We start from the raw sequence: 12,793 nt of genomic DNA, 5'->3' as shown, positions 1-12,793 counted from the left end.
CCCCACAAGCCCCCCAGTCTGAGCAGCAGAGCGTGGGAGCGGGCAGCAGCCTCGAAGCTGGGTTTCAGGCTTTCACGCTGTGTTAACGGTCAGCTTGGTTAATGCTGAGCAGATGGGGGAGGGGTGCTGCCAGCTCCCTTGGGGACAGTCCCAGGGCAGGCACATGCACACGCATGTGCAGAGGGTACAAGAGTTCCATCCAGCGGATAGGGGTGCCGTGTGGACTCCTCTGCCATTAGCGCTCATTCAGACCATCACGTACACAAGATGGTGCTGGTAAGACAGACCAAGACAGAGGTGCACACAGGTTCCTGGGGGCGCCCTGGGGTAGCTGTAGATGGATGCGAGCCCGAGACCCGGCACAGAGCCCACCATTTGTATCACTCAGGCAAAACTCCCAGCTTGGGGATCCCTCCACCCTGTTTCCCCTCCATCCACTGTAGGGAAGACACCAGGAACACAGAGGTTTATTTCAAAAAATAATTTATAAAAGGGCATTTGCTTCTGTGTTTTCGGTAGGCTTCCAGCTGCTCAGCTAGGAGCACAGGGACCGATGCTCTTTCCACCAAGATGCTGGGACAAGCGGCAAAGGGGAGACCAGAGGAAATGGTGTTCAGAGGCCCAAGACCTCCCTTGGTACAAGGAAGCAAGGAGGTTTAGGACAGTTCTACAGCTAGGTCCAGCCAAACCCCTGGATCAAGGACTGAGTGCCAAGGCCCAGGAGGCCAGGCAGAACCCTAACACTCAGGCCATCAGAACACTGGAGCCATGACTGCAAAGGCAAGGACAGGGCCTTAAGACTGGGGCTGCAGCCTGGCCTGGGAATCCGAGGCCAGAGCAGGAAGCCTCATCTAGGGACCCCAGGAACAAGAACGGACCTCCCCAAAGCAGAACTAGAGGTCTGGGACAGTACCCTGAAGCTGGGGCCTGAGGTTGCAGAAGTCAAGCGCTGCCAGGCTGCAGCTAAGCCAGGGAGGCTGAAGGCCCCCGGCCCGCCTGGCCACCCAACCTTGTGCCCCAGCTCATGTCTGCGCCGCAGGGAAGGAGAAGGCGCGGGGCCCCAGGGGCAGGGGGTCGTGGCAGAAGACAGAGTCGATGGAGGAGCAGATGCTGCTGGCATCCCCACCGGCAGGGGCGTAGGGTCCAAAGGTCAGGCGGAGGTCTAGGTACTATGGGGAACAGCGCTGGTCAGTCTGGGTGGTCAGCTGGGATGCGGGCCCGAGGGGAGTGGGCAGAGAGGGCTCGCGGGACAAGAGGGGAGCCGTACCTCCTCGGAGACGGCCAGCAGGACCTTGTCCAGTGCCTCCACCAGCTGCTTGAAAGTAGGCCTCTGAGAGGGCGCCGCGTGCCAGCACTCCCGCATCAGCCCGTACCTGGCAGGGGCGGAGGCCGTGCGTCAGGGCCAGGCTTTCATGGGGGGCAGGTAGGGCCACTCAGCGGGAGGGCCCGGACACGAGGCTAGGACCTCCCCTTGGGGCTGAGGAGGGGATGGCGGCAGTGAATTAGGAGGCTGGGCCCTAAGGCCAAGGCTAAAGCAGAGGATAAGGACTGTAAAGTGGGGGAGAGGGGTGGGAGGCCTCACAGCTCTGGGGGGCAGTTCGGGGGCCGGTCCATCCGATGGCCCTCCCGCAGCAGTGAGAACAGCTCCTCCACAGGAATGCCGGGGTACGGGGAGCCCCCGAGGGTGAAGATCTCCCACAGCAGGATCCCAAACGACCACCTAGAGGCAGGACCAGGGCTCAGCAGGGCGCAGCTTTGCTCCCGACTCCTGGGGCTGGGATGGGGGACCTCACAGGCCTGATTCACCACGGAGTCTGGCCCCACCCAGGTCCTAGGGTTGTGCGACCTTGGGCAATTGCTTTGCCCTTTTTGTGGGGTAGGGCAATGATCGCTGGCAGATATTCCAGACCCCCAGCCTCCAGGACTCACACGTCACTCTGGTGTGTGTAGACTCGGTCAAATAAGGCCTCAGGTGCCATCCACTTGACAGGCAGGCGGCCCTGAATGGGGAAGGTAGGGTCATTGGCGCAGAGTCCCACAGGTCCTGGTACCCCCCACCCCCCCTTTCCAACTCTGCCCCGCCTCCCTCACATTGCTGGTTTTCTTGTAGTAGTCAATGTGGTGGACACCACGGGCCAGCCCAAAGTCGGCAATCTTCATCACATTGTCCTCTGTCACCAGTACGTTCCGGGCAGCCAGGTCCCGGTGGATGCACTGGGGGTAGGGCAGGGGATTTAGGTTTATCAGGACACGTGGCTGGATGCTGGGCACACTGTACTTCACAGTAACCCTGGGGGGAGGCATCATCCACTCGTTTCACAGACGAAGAGGTCAAGATTCAGAGACGGAAGACTAAGAAGCTAACTTCAGCGCCCACACCCTCCCTCCCACATGGCCTCTTCCCTTGCCCCGTGAGTTAGGACCTGCGAGAGGAAGGAATGGGGACATGCAGCGTCAACTGTGTACGGATGGGGGGTACAGAAGGGCTTGGGGACATTGAGACAGGGCAATGGAAAAGGGGAGAGAGGGACAAGATGAGGACATTCAATGCTGGGGGCAGGAAAGTGTACAGATGGGGCAATGAGGATGGTCCAGAGTGCTGCCCACTGCCCATACCTTCCTCGACTCTAGATACTGCATGCCCCGGGCCACCTGGTAGGCGCAGGAAACCAGGGCAGGGAAGGAAAGCGGCCCCTCACTGCTCCTCGGCCCGTCAGGGCTGAGGTCGGGGCCTGGGGGCCGCCGGGCCCGCAGGAACTCCCGCAGGTTTCCCTTGGCGGCACACTCCACGATCACATACAGGGGCCCTGTAGAGGTGAAGGGGACAGGGACACTGCTGAGGCTGTGGCTCCACACCCCACCGTCCTGCCCTTAGCCCCATTCCAACCCACCTTCCTGAGTACAGACACCCAGCAGATTGATAATGTTCTTATGTCGGCCAATCAGCTTCATCACCTCCATCTCAGAGACCAGGTCTGCCAAGTCCTTGTCGGAGGCATTGTCTGCAGGGATGACAGCCAGTGTATATACATGGGGGGGCTGCAGGGTCGGGGACAGGACATGGAGTGCTGGACCTGGAGTCAGAAAGGTCTGGACCTGAATCCCCGCTAGGCTGTGTGGTCTTTAAGAAAGTCTTCTAACTTCTCTGAACCTCAGGATCCTCTTGTATCAAAGGGGACAATGGATCATGCCCTACCTCTCACAACAGTTGCAAGGAAGCAACAAGATCAAGGGTCTACAAGAGGTGGGCCTCTCTGTGAGTGGGACCAGGAAACAGGAGAACTCTGAACAGGAAGAAGCTCTATCTGGAGGTTTGGCATTAGTTCCCGAATGGGGTGAGAGCTCCTGGGGCCGGGAAGCAGGCTGGCGCCCTGAGGTCGGACTGGGGCCTGGTGTGCCTCTGGCCTGAGAATTCAGGGAGCCGCCAGTGGGGTACAGCTAGGGAAGGCTGGGAAGAAGCTGCTCCAGATTCTCTTGAGAAGGCTGAGGACCAGGGGCTGACCTGTGGCCCTGGGCCAATGACATACCCTCCCTGCCAGACCTCACAATGCACATTTCTCAATCCCTGCCTCCCAGAAAGTACCAGGTGGCCCCAGCTGTGCAGAGGGGAGGGGACGGGGGAGCAGAACAGTGGTTTGGGCTGCCCTTGTAGAGGGGGTGGGGGACAGCAGTGAGAGGCTCCGATGGTAGGTCCCAGGTATGTCCTATGCACTTTTTTTTTTTTAGATTTTATTTATTTATTTGAGAGAGAGAATGAGAGAGAGAGAGAGCACACAAGAGGGGGGAGCGGGAGAGGGAGAAGCAGACTCCCCACTGAGCAGGGAGCCCGATGCGGGGCTCAATCCCAGGACTCCAGGATCGTGACCTGAGCCGAAGGCAGTCGCTTAACCAACTGAGCCACCCAGCACTTTGGGGCTGGTGCTTAGACTGTTCTCCTAGAGTGGTGGACACAGGGGGACAGATCTGGGAAGGGCCCAGGGTGGGGGGGCTGAAGGTGTGACTTGGGGGTACTCAGAAGGAATGAGGTGGAAGCCTGTGAGGCTGACAAGGTTATTCAAGGCCAAGGCTGACATGGGGCTAGGGCTGAGGTGGGGGTGTCTGGCCCCAGTCACCCCAAATCCTTATAGTCATCATCATTCCACTGGTTAAGATTTTATGTATCAGGCACTTTTCACGAACCTCAGGCCAGGAGGTAGGGACTATTATTTACTCCCAGGTGACAGGTGAGCAGATCGGCTCTGAAATGGCTTGCGAGGGTTGGTAGCAGAGTTGGGCCCTAGGCCCAAGGGTGGGATCCTGCAGCCTTTCTGGCCACCAGTGTCCAATTGGTAGCACCATGAGCCTCTTCTGTTAGTCCCAAGGGCACAGCACGTCCCGTGGGGACACCACTCACCCTTGAGCATCTTGACAGCCACGGTGCTGGCTTGGTCAGGTCGGGCGGGGTCCATGCCGAAGGCCTCTGCCCGCACCACCTGCCCAAAGCAGCCCTCACCCAGCGGCTTCCCGAGCACCAGCCTGGAAATGAGAAAGCCGAGGCCTCAGCCATGGGAACGTCCTTCCTACCTGGAGCCTGCATGCCCATCCTCTCTCCATGCAGCATACCTGTCCCGGGGGAACTCCCACAGTGGGTCGAGAGGGAGGTCTAGACTCACAAGGCCAGCGAGCAAGGGAGGGCCACTGGAGGAGAGACGGGCACCCCGCACCAAGGAGGAGCTTGACTTGGCCGAAGAACCCGACTCCAGGGAGAACTGTAAGGTGGGTGACTTGGTCAGCCTGCTAGAGCTGAGCTGGGCTGGGGAAGGCAGGCCAAGAGCTTCGCTAGGGGGACACGGTACGGGGTGGGGAACAGCGTGGTACCTGTCGGGCCAGAGGGAAGCGGGACAACTTCTGCACGGTGGCAGGCTGCCTGGGGTGCCGGCTGATGAGTACCTGCCCTCGATGCAGCCCGGCCAGCAGCAGGACAACCAACGCCAGAGAGCCTGACACGTACAGAATGATGTCCGTGTACCTGGCCTCCGGCGCCGCTGCTGTCCATGTGAGGTCCTCCTCTGCCCACAGACAGACACATATACGGACAGAAAACGGACCGGTCAGTGGTTAGACGGCCAGCCCTAGATCCTCTAACTCAGGCCTCACAGCTCCCAACACACACCGGGACACTCACCAAGAAAGCTGCAGTTATATCCCGCCCTGCACACCCCTAACCCAGAGGGTCACATGGCAGTCGCATGTGGACATGCACAGAAGCACTGCTACGCGAGGAATCAGGCACACAAATCCGCATGCCACGTCCCAAGCCCCACAGGCCAAGGGACATAGCCCGCTGCCGGGTCAGAGAGGGATTCCTGCAGCCTCTCCTGGCCCCCTTGAGTGCTCACCTGGCAGCACCGTGAGCCAGGCTGACTGGTAGGAGAGGCCAATGGAATTGCCCGCCAGGCAGGTGTACTCGCCCGCATCCTCAGCTGACACGTTCCGAAGGTATAGGACCTCCACCTCTGAGCTATTGATGTCTGCTGTCTGGGGATGGGGGACATACTCAGGTGTCACAACAGGGCCAGGAAGGAAGCGGGGGACCACCCCCCCACCTCCATGCCCCATGGGAGGACAGTAGGGTTCAGGGGCTGGCGGGGGCTGGACCTTCAGGACTTGCACGTAGGGGAAGCCGTCGGCCCCGAAACTGCTGCCGTTGATGACGATGTGCTTCAGCCACTGGATGTGGGGCTGGGCGTCGCTGTACACCTTGCACAGCAGCTCGACGTCGCTGCCGGCCACAGCTGTGGTGTTGGCCGGGAGCCCCGCCTGCAGGATGGGCCGGTGCGGGGACCGCTCTGGGGGCCGGGCCAGGCGGTCAACCCTGACCAGTGGCACCCACAGAAGCACCTGGTCACCCGCCTCCAGCAAACCGCCCCCCCCCCCGCCTCAGCTCAAGGGAGGGAACTTCCTGATATGAAACTCAGACCTTGTCCACCCCTGCTTACCCTGCTGAAACCTTCCATAGCTCCCCATTGCCTTTGGAGTCAAGGGCAGCTTCATAGTCTAGCATTCAAAACCCTCCACACGCATGGCTCCCCGCTTAAATGCCACAACCCAGGCGTACACCTCTTCACAAATGCATTGTATTCGTTACACCTAGGACCTTGATTCAGCCTGGGCCCTCTGCCTGGATATCTCTCCCACTTTTTCTCTCAGCTGACCCCTGTTCCTCCAGGCCAACATTACCCCCCGTGCTTCCCTCCCACCCGCGGGGACACCTAGGGCAGCTTGAGCCATCTAAGACTGAGTCCGTCTTGCCTGCCAGACTGGGCGCTACCTGAGGGCAGTGTCAGGGCTCCCACCCCCAGACCGCCTTGCCTGCCCGTGCGCTCACCCAGCACATCCAGCAGATAGCTATAGCGGATGCTGCCCATAGAGTTCTCCACGAGGCAAGTGTATGTGCCACGGTCCGAGGGCACCACGCTTTCCATCACCAGGCTCCAGTGCTGGTGGCGCAGCTGGGGGCAGGGGAAGCATCTGTGAGTGGCCATCCACCTGTGCCCCCCCAGGGGTCCAGGGCATGAAGAGGCTAGATCCCGCCCACAGGGGTCTTCTCAAGCTCTCCAGGCCCTGGGGAGGCCAGGCCAAGGCCAAGAAGTGTCTGAACCCTTGGTTTGAGCCTTTGAGTTTTAGCATGGCCTCTTCCTGGCTGTACCATCGTGAGCCAGTTTTTGCCCTCTCGGAGTCTCAGCTTCCTCACTGCAACCTGGAGCTGACCCTGCAGGGTCTTCCCATGAGAATTAGCTGCTAAAACTCCTTACCTGCCAGTCAGTGAGCCTTCCCACTTTACAAGGAAAGCTAAGCCTGAGAGATTAAGTCACTGGCGGGAGAGTGGCAGAGTGGGGACCCGAATCAGAGCTGTCCCAGTCTGCCGTCTAGTGCTCCTTCTAAGGCCCGCGGCTGCCTTCCTCATTAGAGAAGGAATGACTTCGAGGTCTGAGCAGACTGATGGGGGAGTGAAAATGGAGGAGCGGATGGTCTTAGAACCTAGAGACTCACCCGAATGCCTCCAATGCGATGCTCCCCATGGAAGTCCTGTCCATCCTTGAGCCAGCGGATGGTGGGCGTGGGGTTGCCTGCAGCTGGACAGCGGAACTTGACGGTGTTCCCGGCAGGCACTGCATGCAGTTTCTTCTCCATGCGCTGAGGGTGTGTCCAGTAGGGTGCTGGAGGGGAGGGGAAAGGAGAACTCAGTGCCCCCAGGATGACCACCTGTTTCCACACAGGTCTCTTCTTCTCAGTGACCAGCTGGGAGGTAGGGAACTGAGTCCCTGAGGACTCATACTGACCTTGCTGGGGGTAAATGTGCCCATTCAAGGGGCCCCCGTGGGCTTTAGGGTCCTCATTACCATTGCTGGAGGGCAAGGAGTCTATGTCAGGGATAAAGAGAGATGTCTGAGGTCTAGGATGGGGAGGGTCCCTCTCCCCAGGCACCCTTTAGCCCCTGCTAGGCCCCCTTACCATCCACAACCAAGGTAACATTGCGCAGGACAAGCATGGAGCCTCGTGCCAGGCAGAGGTAGCCGCCAGCATCCTCCGGTAGGAAGCTGGCAATCTCCAAGCGGCCCCTCCAGCCTCGTACCCGGCCAGCAGGTGGTAGGCGACTGCCCTCCTTGTACCAGTGGCCACCACGCTCAGCCCGGCCACAGCACAGCCGCATAGGCTGCCCAAGGACCACGGTCAGCTCCTGCTCTCGCTGCTCTGGGCTGGGGGCCAGGCAGGGCTCTGTGGGCCAAGGGCAGAGGTCAGTGAGCCCCCCACAGCCCCAGCTGAGGGAGCCCCCTGCGTACGGAGAACATGCTGCACAGGCCGGGCACATGCTGGACAGCTGCTCCTCAACATACACACATCATCACATGCTACAGACGCTGTGTGTGAGGCAGTCGCCACGCCTCTGTGTGCATCACACACATGGTGCAGAGCATACATGCTGGGCTGGGCATGCCATTGCCACCCCCCCCATGCTATCGGTGCCACCTCCAGGGCACAGCACACTCACGCTGCATACACCACACATGCTGCTAGGCCTCCCAAACCACACACCTGGTGCACAGAACACACACACACACACACACACACACACACACACACACGGCCAGGAGCTCACCACCAGCTCTGCAGCCCAGCTCAGGACCCTTCACCCTGCAAGGCCATTCCTCTCTTGTGGACATAGAGATAGGTGGACGCTTGCTGGGAGCCAGACACTGAGTCTCAGTGCTTGAGCCCTGCCCTGCTGTCACCTCCTCAGGGACTGGGCCAGGTCCTTTCCAGCTTTGCTCAGCTAGTAGCCCCCTCCAGGTTGCCCTCCCCTGCCACCCGCTCCCACCTTAAAAGCCATACCTAGCTCCATTTCCTCAGAGGCTTCAAGGGACAAAGCTGGAGCCCCAGGCACCCCCACCAGGACCCCCAGCAGGGCCAACAGCAGCCACATATCCTTCCTGCTGCTCACAAGGCCCCAGGCGGGGCTTACCACCGACTGCCTTCCTGCAAAGGAGGGAGAAGAACTCCTGCTAGGCATGCACCTTTGGTGGTGCTATTCCCCTATTTTGCAGATGAAGAAACTGAGACCGGAAGTGGTCAGAGGACTTGTCCAACGCCCCCCCCCCCCCGCCCACGCAGCAGCACGGCAGAGACTGGAAGAGGCTCTGCTGTTGCCAGAGCCCAAAGCTTCTTCACAGTGCAGGGGGACAGGGCCAGGCTTCCTGCTCTCCTCCGGTCCTGCTGAGACCCTGGCACAAGTTCACAGAAAGGGCAGTTTGGGGATTCTTTCCTTGGAGGAAAGCAGAGAACGGAGACATATCTTCTGCTTGCTCTCAGCACACATAATTTATTTTTTGCTGAATAAATGAATTTATTGCTGAAGAACCAAAAAAAAAAAAAAAAAAGAAATCTAATACAAGGCCAGACTTGAGCATCTGGATGTTATCTGAGCTGACCCGCACGTCTAGCATCGCTGACATTTTCATGGCCAGCTTTGAATACCTTCAGCGGCAGAGCGCTCACTCCTAACAAAGCAGCACATTCCATAGCAAGCAGAAGTTCCTCCTCATTCTGAACCAGAATGGCATGCTGGGAATACATCTGCTTTTTGTGTCCTCACAACTCTGTTTGAGGCAACAGGCTCTATGTCCAACAAAGCCAAGTTCTAATCCTGACTCTTACCCACTTGCAAGTCCCCGTCCCTCTCTGGGTGCTGTCCTCCGAGGGCTGCTTTGAGGATAAAAGAGACCATATATGTAGGGGTTGGAAACACAGAATGTTGGCATGTTCTTCCCCTCCCTCCCCGTGACTCTCACCCTGGGTCTGCCTTTGGCCAATTACCTCTGATTCTGGTGCGGTTCCTGCCAGGTATGATGTACACACCCACCCTATCCATATGCCAATAAGGATGTCTCCATCTCCCAAAGGAACACTCAAAACAGCCTCAGCTGGGGCAGGGGAAGAGGTGACCAATGTAATCCCAGGGGACTACTGGCTATTACTTGGGGCTTCATAAGTCAGGAGGCACTGGTGTCTACGAATCTATCTTGCCCAGGAAGCTCACTGCACCCTCTCTTCAGCCACTGCCCCCTTTCAGCTCTGGCTGAGGCAGGGGGCACTTAGCTTGTCCTGACCAAAACCATCACCTCCCCCATCCAACTGTTCGTTCCCTGGGTTGCTCCCACAGGTGGGGCATCATCTCTTCCCATCTGCCTTCACCCCTCCTCTACTTCCAGTCCCATCTGCCTCCTCAATCCTTCTCCAGTCCATCTCACCTCCCTTGCTTGGACCCAAGGCAGGCCATGGTCATCTCTAGCTTGGGCCTTTGCAAACATCTCCCTTGGCTCTCCAGCCTCCACTCCCCAGCAGGGCTTTAGAAATTACAAGTATCTGCCATGTCACCACCCCATATCCCCAGCTTTCAAGCCCTTAATGGCTACCCATGTCCAGCAGGATCCAATCCACAGTTCATCCAGCATTCTAGGCCTCCCTCCCTGCCCTTGTCAATATCTTTAGTTGCACGGTCAGCTCCTTCAACCTCTTCACCAGGAAAGCCATTGGCTTTCAAAACTGGGCATGTCTTCTCTCTTGCACATACATACCTCTGTGTCCCCATTTCTCTTCTCCACCCGACTCAGATGCCACTGTCCCTGCACCCACCCCCAGTTTCCATGGCCCTCCTCCATAGAATCCCCCCACCCTGCTCTGCTCTGCAGGGAGAGCAGCCCTCTGGGTCCACAGCTCCAGTTGGGAGAGGGGCGGAGGCCTGGGGATTTTATTCCCATTCCTAGGCTGCCCCGACCTTGTAACCTCAGGACCCTTCCTCGGATCACACGCGGCCTCAGACAGACCGACCCACCGCCTTGCTCAGGGGCTGAAGGGCCTGCCTCTGGCATCAGACAGTCCTGGGTTCTCCTCCAACCTCCCGCACTCAAGCGTTGGGGGACCCTGGGCAAATGACCGCACCTCTCGGATCCTCAGCTTCCTCATCTCTACTCGGGCCGCGCAGACGGTCCAGCAGCCGAGGGACCAGCGCGCTCTTCTTCCTCCACCCTTACCCTGCCACCCTGGGGGGAGGTGCGAGTCGGCAGGTCCAGAGGGGGAGCTGCAGAGACAGCCGGCCCGCCCCCGCCCGGGTGGGCAATGAGTAACCAGCTCCACCGCCAGGGTGCTCTTTGGACGGAGCGGGACAAAAGGCCCTGTGTGCGCTGCGGGTTACTGATTTACCGTCTCCTCCACCCCCCTTCCGAGAGGACGCCCAGGTCCCCAGTACTGGGAGGGGGCAGCTCCCTGAGCCCCGCTGCCGCTCGCCCTCTGGCGGCGGGGAGCGCAGCCTGGGCCAGCAAGGGGTCCCGGCTCACCTCGAGCCTCTGTGGTCCCGCTCCAGGCACAGGGTCCCGGCTCACCTGGGTCCTCCGCGGCCCTGCTCCCAGCTCTGGCCGGTCCCGACACCCGCGCCCAGCGGGGACCGCAGACTCAGCCGGGGCGCTCCTCCGCCCCGGGCCAGAGAGCCAGGAATGCACCCGCGACAGCGGGGTGGCCGCGGGAGGCCCAGCGCCACGCCCACCTCGGGCCCCGCCCCTCCTGGACCAGCTCTATCCTGACAGCGGCTTGGCGGGGGACAACCCAGCGCCCCGCCCACCCCCGGCCCGGCCCCTCCTGGACCAGATCTATCAAGAAAACCACGACGCAGCGAGTAGCACAGCGTCCCGCCCACCTGGAGACTAGTCCCCAGACCCAACAGAGCCGAGTGTCCCACTGGGTCAGCCCAATCCCGGGGCCCCTCCCCGGCCTGCTACACACCCCATCAGACTCCGCCTCTTTTGCCGCACCCAGACCAGGCTTCCAAGTTTTAGTTATTTGCGTTATCCTGTGCTCTTCACCCCTTTTAGGGAGCAACACCCAACAGTCCTGACCGGCCAGCCTCCACAGACCTTGGCCCAACCTGGCTACTCTGTCTTCTGTCACCACACAATGGCTAGGAGATCCCTTCTGCCTCCAACCACTCCCATCCATTCTCTGCACAACCTTTAGAGTGATATTTGAAATACAAATCTGGGGGCGCCTGGCTGGCTCAGTTGTTGGAGCATGCCACTCTTGATTTTGGGCTTGTGAGTTTGAACCCCACGTTGGGTGTAGAGATTACTTAAAAATAAAATCTTTTTTTTTTTTTTTAAAGATTTTATTTATTTGAGAGAGAGAATGAGAGACAGAGCACGAGAGGGAAGAGGGTCAGAGGGAGAAGCAGACCCCCAGCTGAGCAGGGAGCCTGACGTGGGAATCATCCCAGGACTCCAGGATCATGACCTGAGCCGAAGGCAGTTGCTTAACCAACTGAGCCACCCAGGCGCCAATAAAATCTTTTTTAAAAAAGATTATTCGAGGGGGGAGGGGCAGAGGGAGAGGGACAAGCAGACTCCTCGCTGAGCAGGGAGCCCAAGGTCCGGCTGGATCCAGGAACCCTGAGATCATGACCTGAGCCAAGTCAGACACTTAACCAACTGAGCCACCCAGGTGCCCCTTAAAAATAAAATCTCAAAAGAAGAAAGAAAGGAAAGAAATACAAATCTGAATGCTTTAAGACTTTCCACTAGTTTCCCATAATGATTCTTGGCATGACTGGCCCCTGGCCACATCTCCAGACAAATCCTTCATTTCTTTCCTTGCTCCCACTCTACCTCTGGGACTTTGCACATACGGTTCCCTCTTCCTGGAATGATTTTCCCCTAGGTCTGGTTGGTTCCATCTCATTCTTAAATGTCAGCGCACTTCCTCAGAGAAGCCCTCTGGACCTGCCAGGTTCCTCTTAGATGCCTTCTGTCCTGTGAGCATGGAGAAAGAAGCAGGAAGTGAAGTGATTCAAAGCACAGATTTCAGGACTCAAATCTCAACGTCATCACACTTGGAGTAAACTTGGCAGGGTAGTCCAATGTGTTTTCATTTTCTCATCAGTAAAGTAAGTATAATGATAGATAGTATCTTCCTCATGAAGTTTTTGCAAAGAGTAAACACGTGTAAGCCTGTAGAACACTGCCTGGTATATGGCACTTGCTTTGTAATGTTAACTATGATTATTTAGGACCTGCTATTTCTTCATCTTCATGGAACATTCCAGAACTGTAACTAAACAGTTGTGTACATAGAAGGCAGGAACTGCCTACAGACTTCAACATTGTATCCCAAGTGCCTGGCACACAGTAGGTACCCCCAAATAGTTCTGCCCCACCTTGCTCAGGTCTGCCTCATTTGCAAGCGTCTCTCCCCTTGAGCAACTAGACAG

General features: G+C 58.4%; 1 protein-coding gene across 4 annotated transcripts; it reads right to left on the bottom strand.

Annotated features, from left to right (window-relative positions):
* Nucleotides 1-466: 466 nt before the first annotated feature.
* FGFR4 (fibroblast growth factor receptor 4) lies at nt 467-11,058 on the bottom strand. 4 transcript variants are annotated; one of them, XM_006733147.3, is made up of 18 exons: nt 10,875-11,058; nt 8,374-8,517; nt 7,495-7,758; nt 7,323-7,403; nt 7,033-7,199; nt 6,368-6,491; nt 5,638-5,828; nt 5,379-5,517; nt 4,858-5,048; nt 4,603-4,748; nt 4,394-4,515; nt 2,892-3,002; nt 2,617-2,807; nt 2,092-2,214; nt 1,930-2,000; nt 1,583-1,720; nt 1,268-1,373; nt 467-1,169 (listed from the first exon to the last, which is right to left on the bottom strand). In XM_006733147.3, exons 2-18 carry the CDS (start codon nt 8,462-8,464, stop codon nt 1,023-1,025), a joined length of 2,403 nt encoding a protein of 800 aa, XP_006733210.1. In that variant the 5' UTR covers nt 8,465-8,517; nt 10,875-11,058; the 3' UTR covers nt 467-1,022. The 4 variants fall into 4 exon arrangements, with proteins under 4 accessions (XP_006733210.1, XP_030883814.1, XP_030883815.1 ...); XM_031027954.2 differs by having other exon boundaries at nt 10,920-11,058; XM_031027955.2 differs by lacking the exon at nt 10,875-11,058 and adding an exon at nt 10,480-10,819.
* Nucleotides 11,059-12,793: the final 1,735 nt, after the last annotated feature.

Source organism: Leptonychotes weddellii, chromosome 7 (genome assembly GCF_054177405.1).
Source record: "Leptonychotes weddellii isolate Sample4059 chromosome 7, ASM5417740v2, whole genome shotgun sequence".
Lineage (NCBI taxonomy): Eukaryota > Metazoa > Chordata > Mammalia > Carnivora > Phocidae > Leptonychotes > Leptonychotes weddellii.
This window is presented reverse-complemented; position numbering and strand designations above follow the sequence as displayed.

Excerpts from the sequence above, each read along its gene's own strand:
- FGFR4 (XM_031027953.2), bottom strand. The coding sequence starts at position 9,265 with ATGGTCTCTTTTATCCTCAAAGCAGCCCTCGGAGGACAGCACCCAGAG. Across the intron at positions 3,003-4,393 it reads GGCTGTCAAGATGCTCAAGG|ACAATGCCTCCGACAAGGAC; the intron begins GTGAGTGGTGTC and ends TCATCCCTGCAG. Across the intron at positions 1,374-1,582 it reads CCGAACTGCCCCCCAGAGCT|GTACGGGCTGATGCGGGAGT; the intron begins GTGAGGCCTCCC and ends CGCCCCTGCCAG.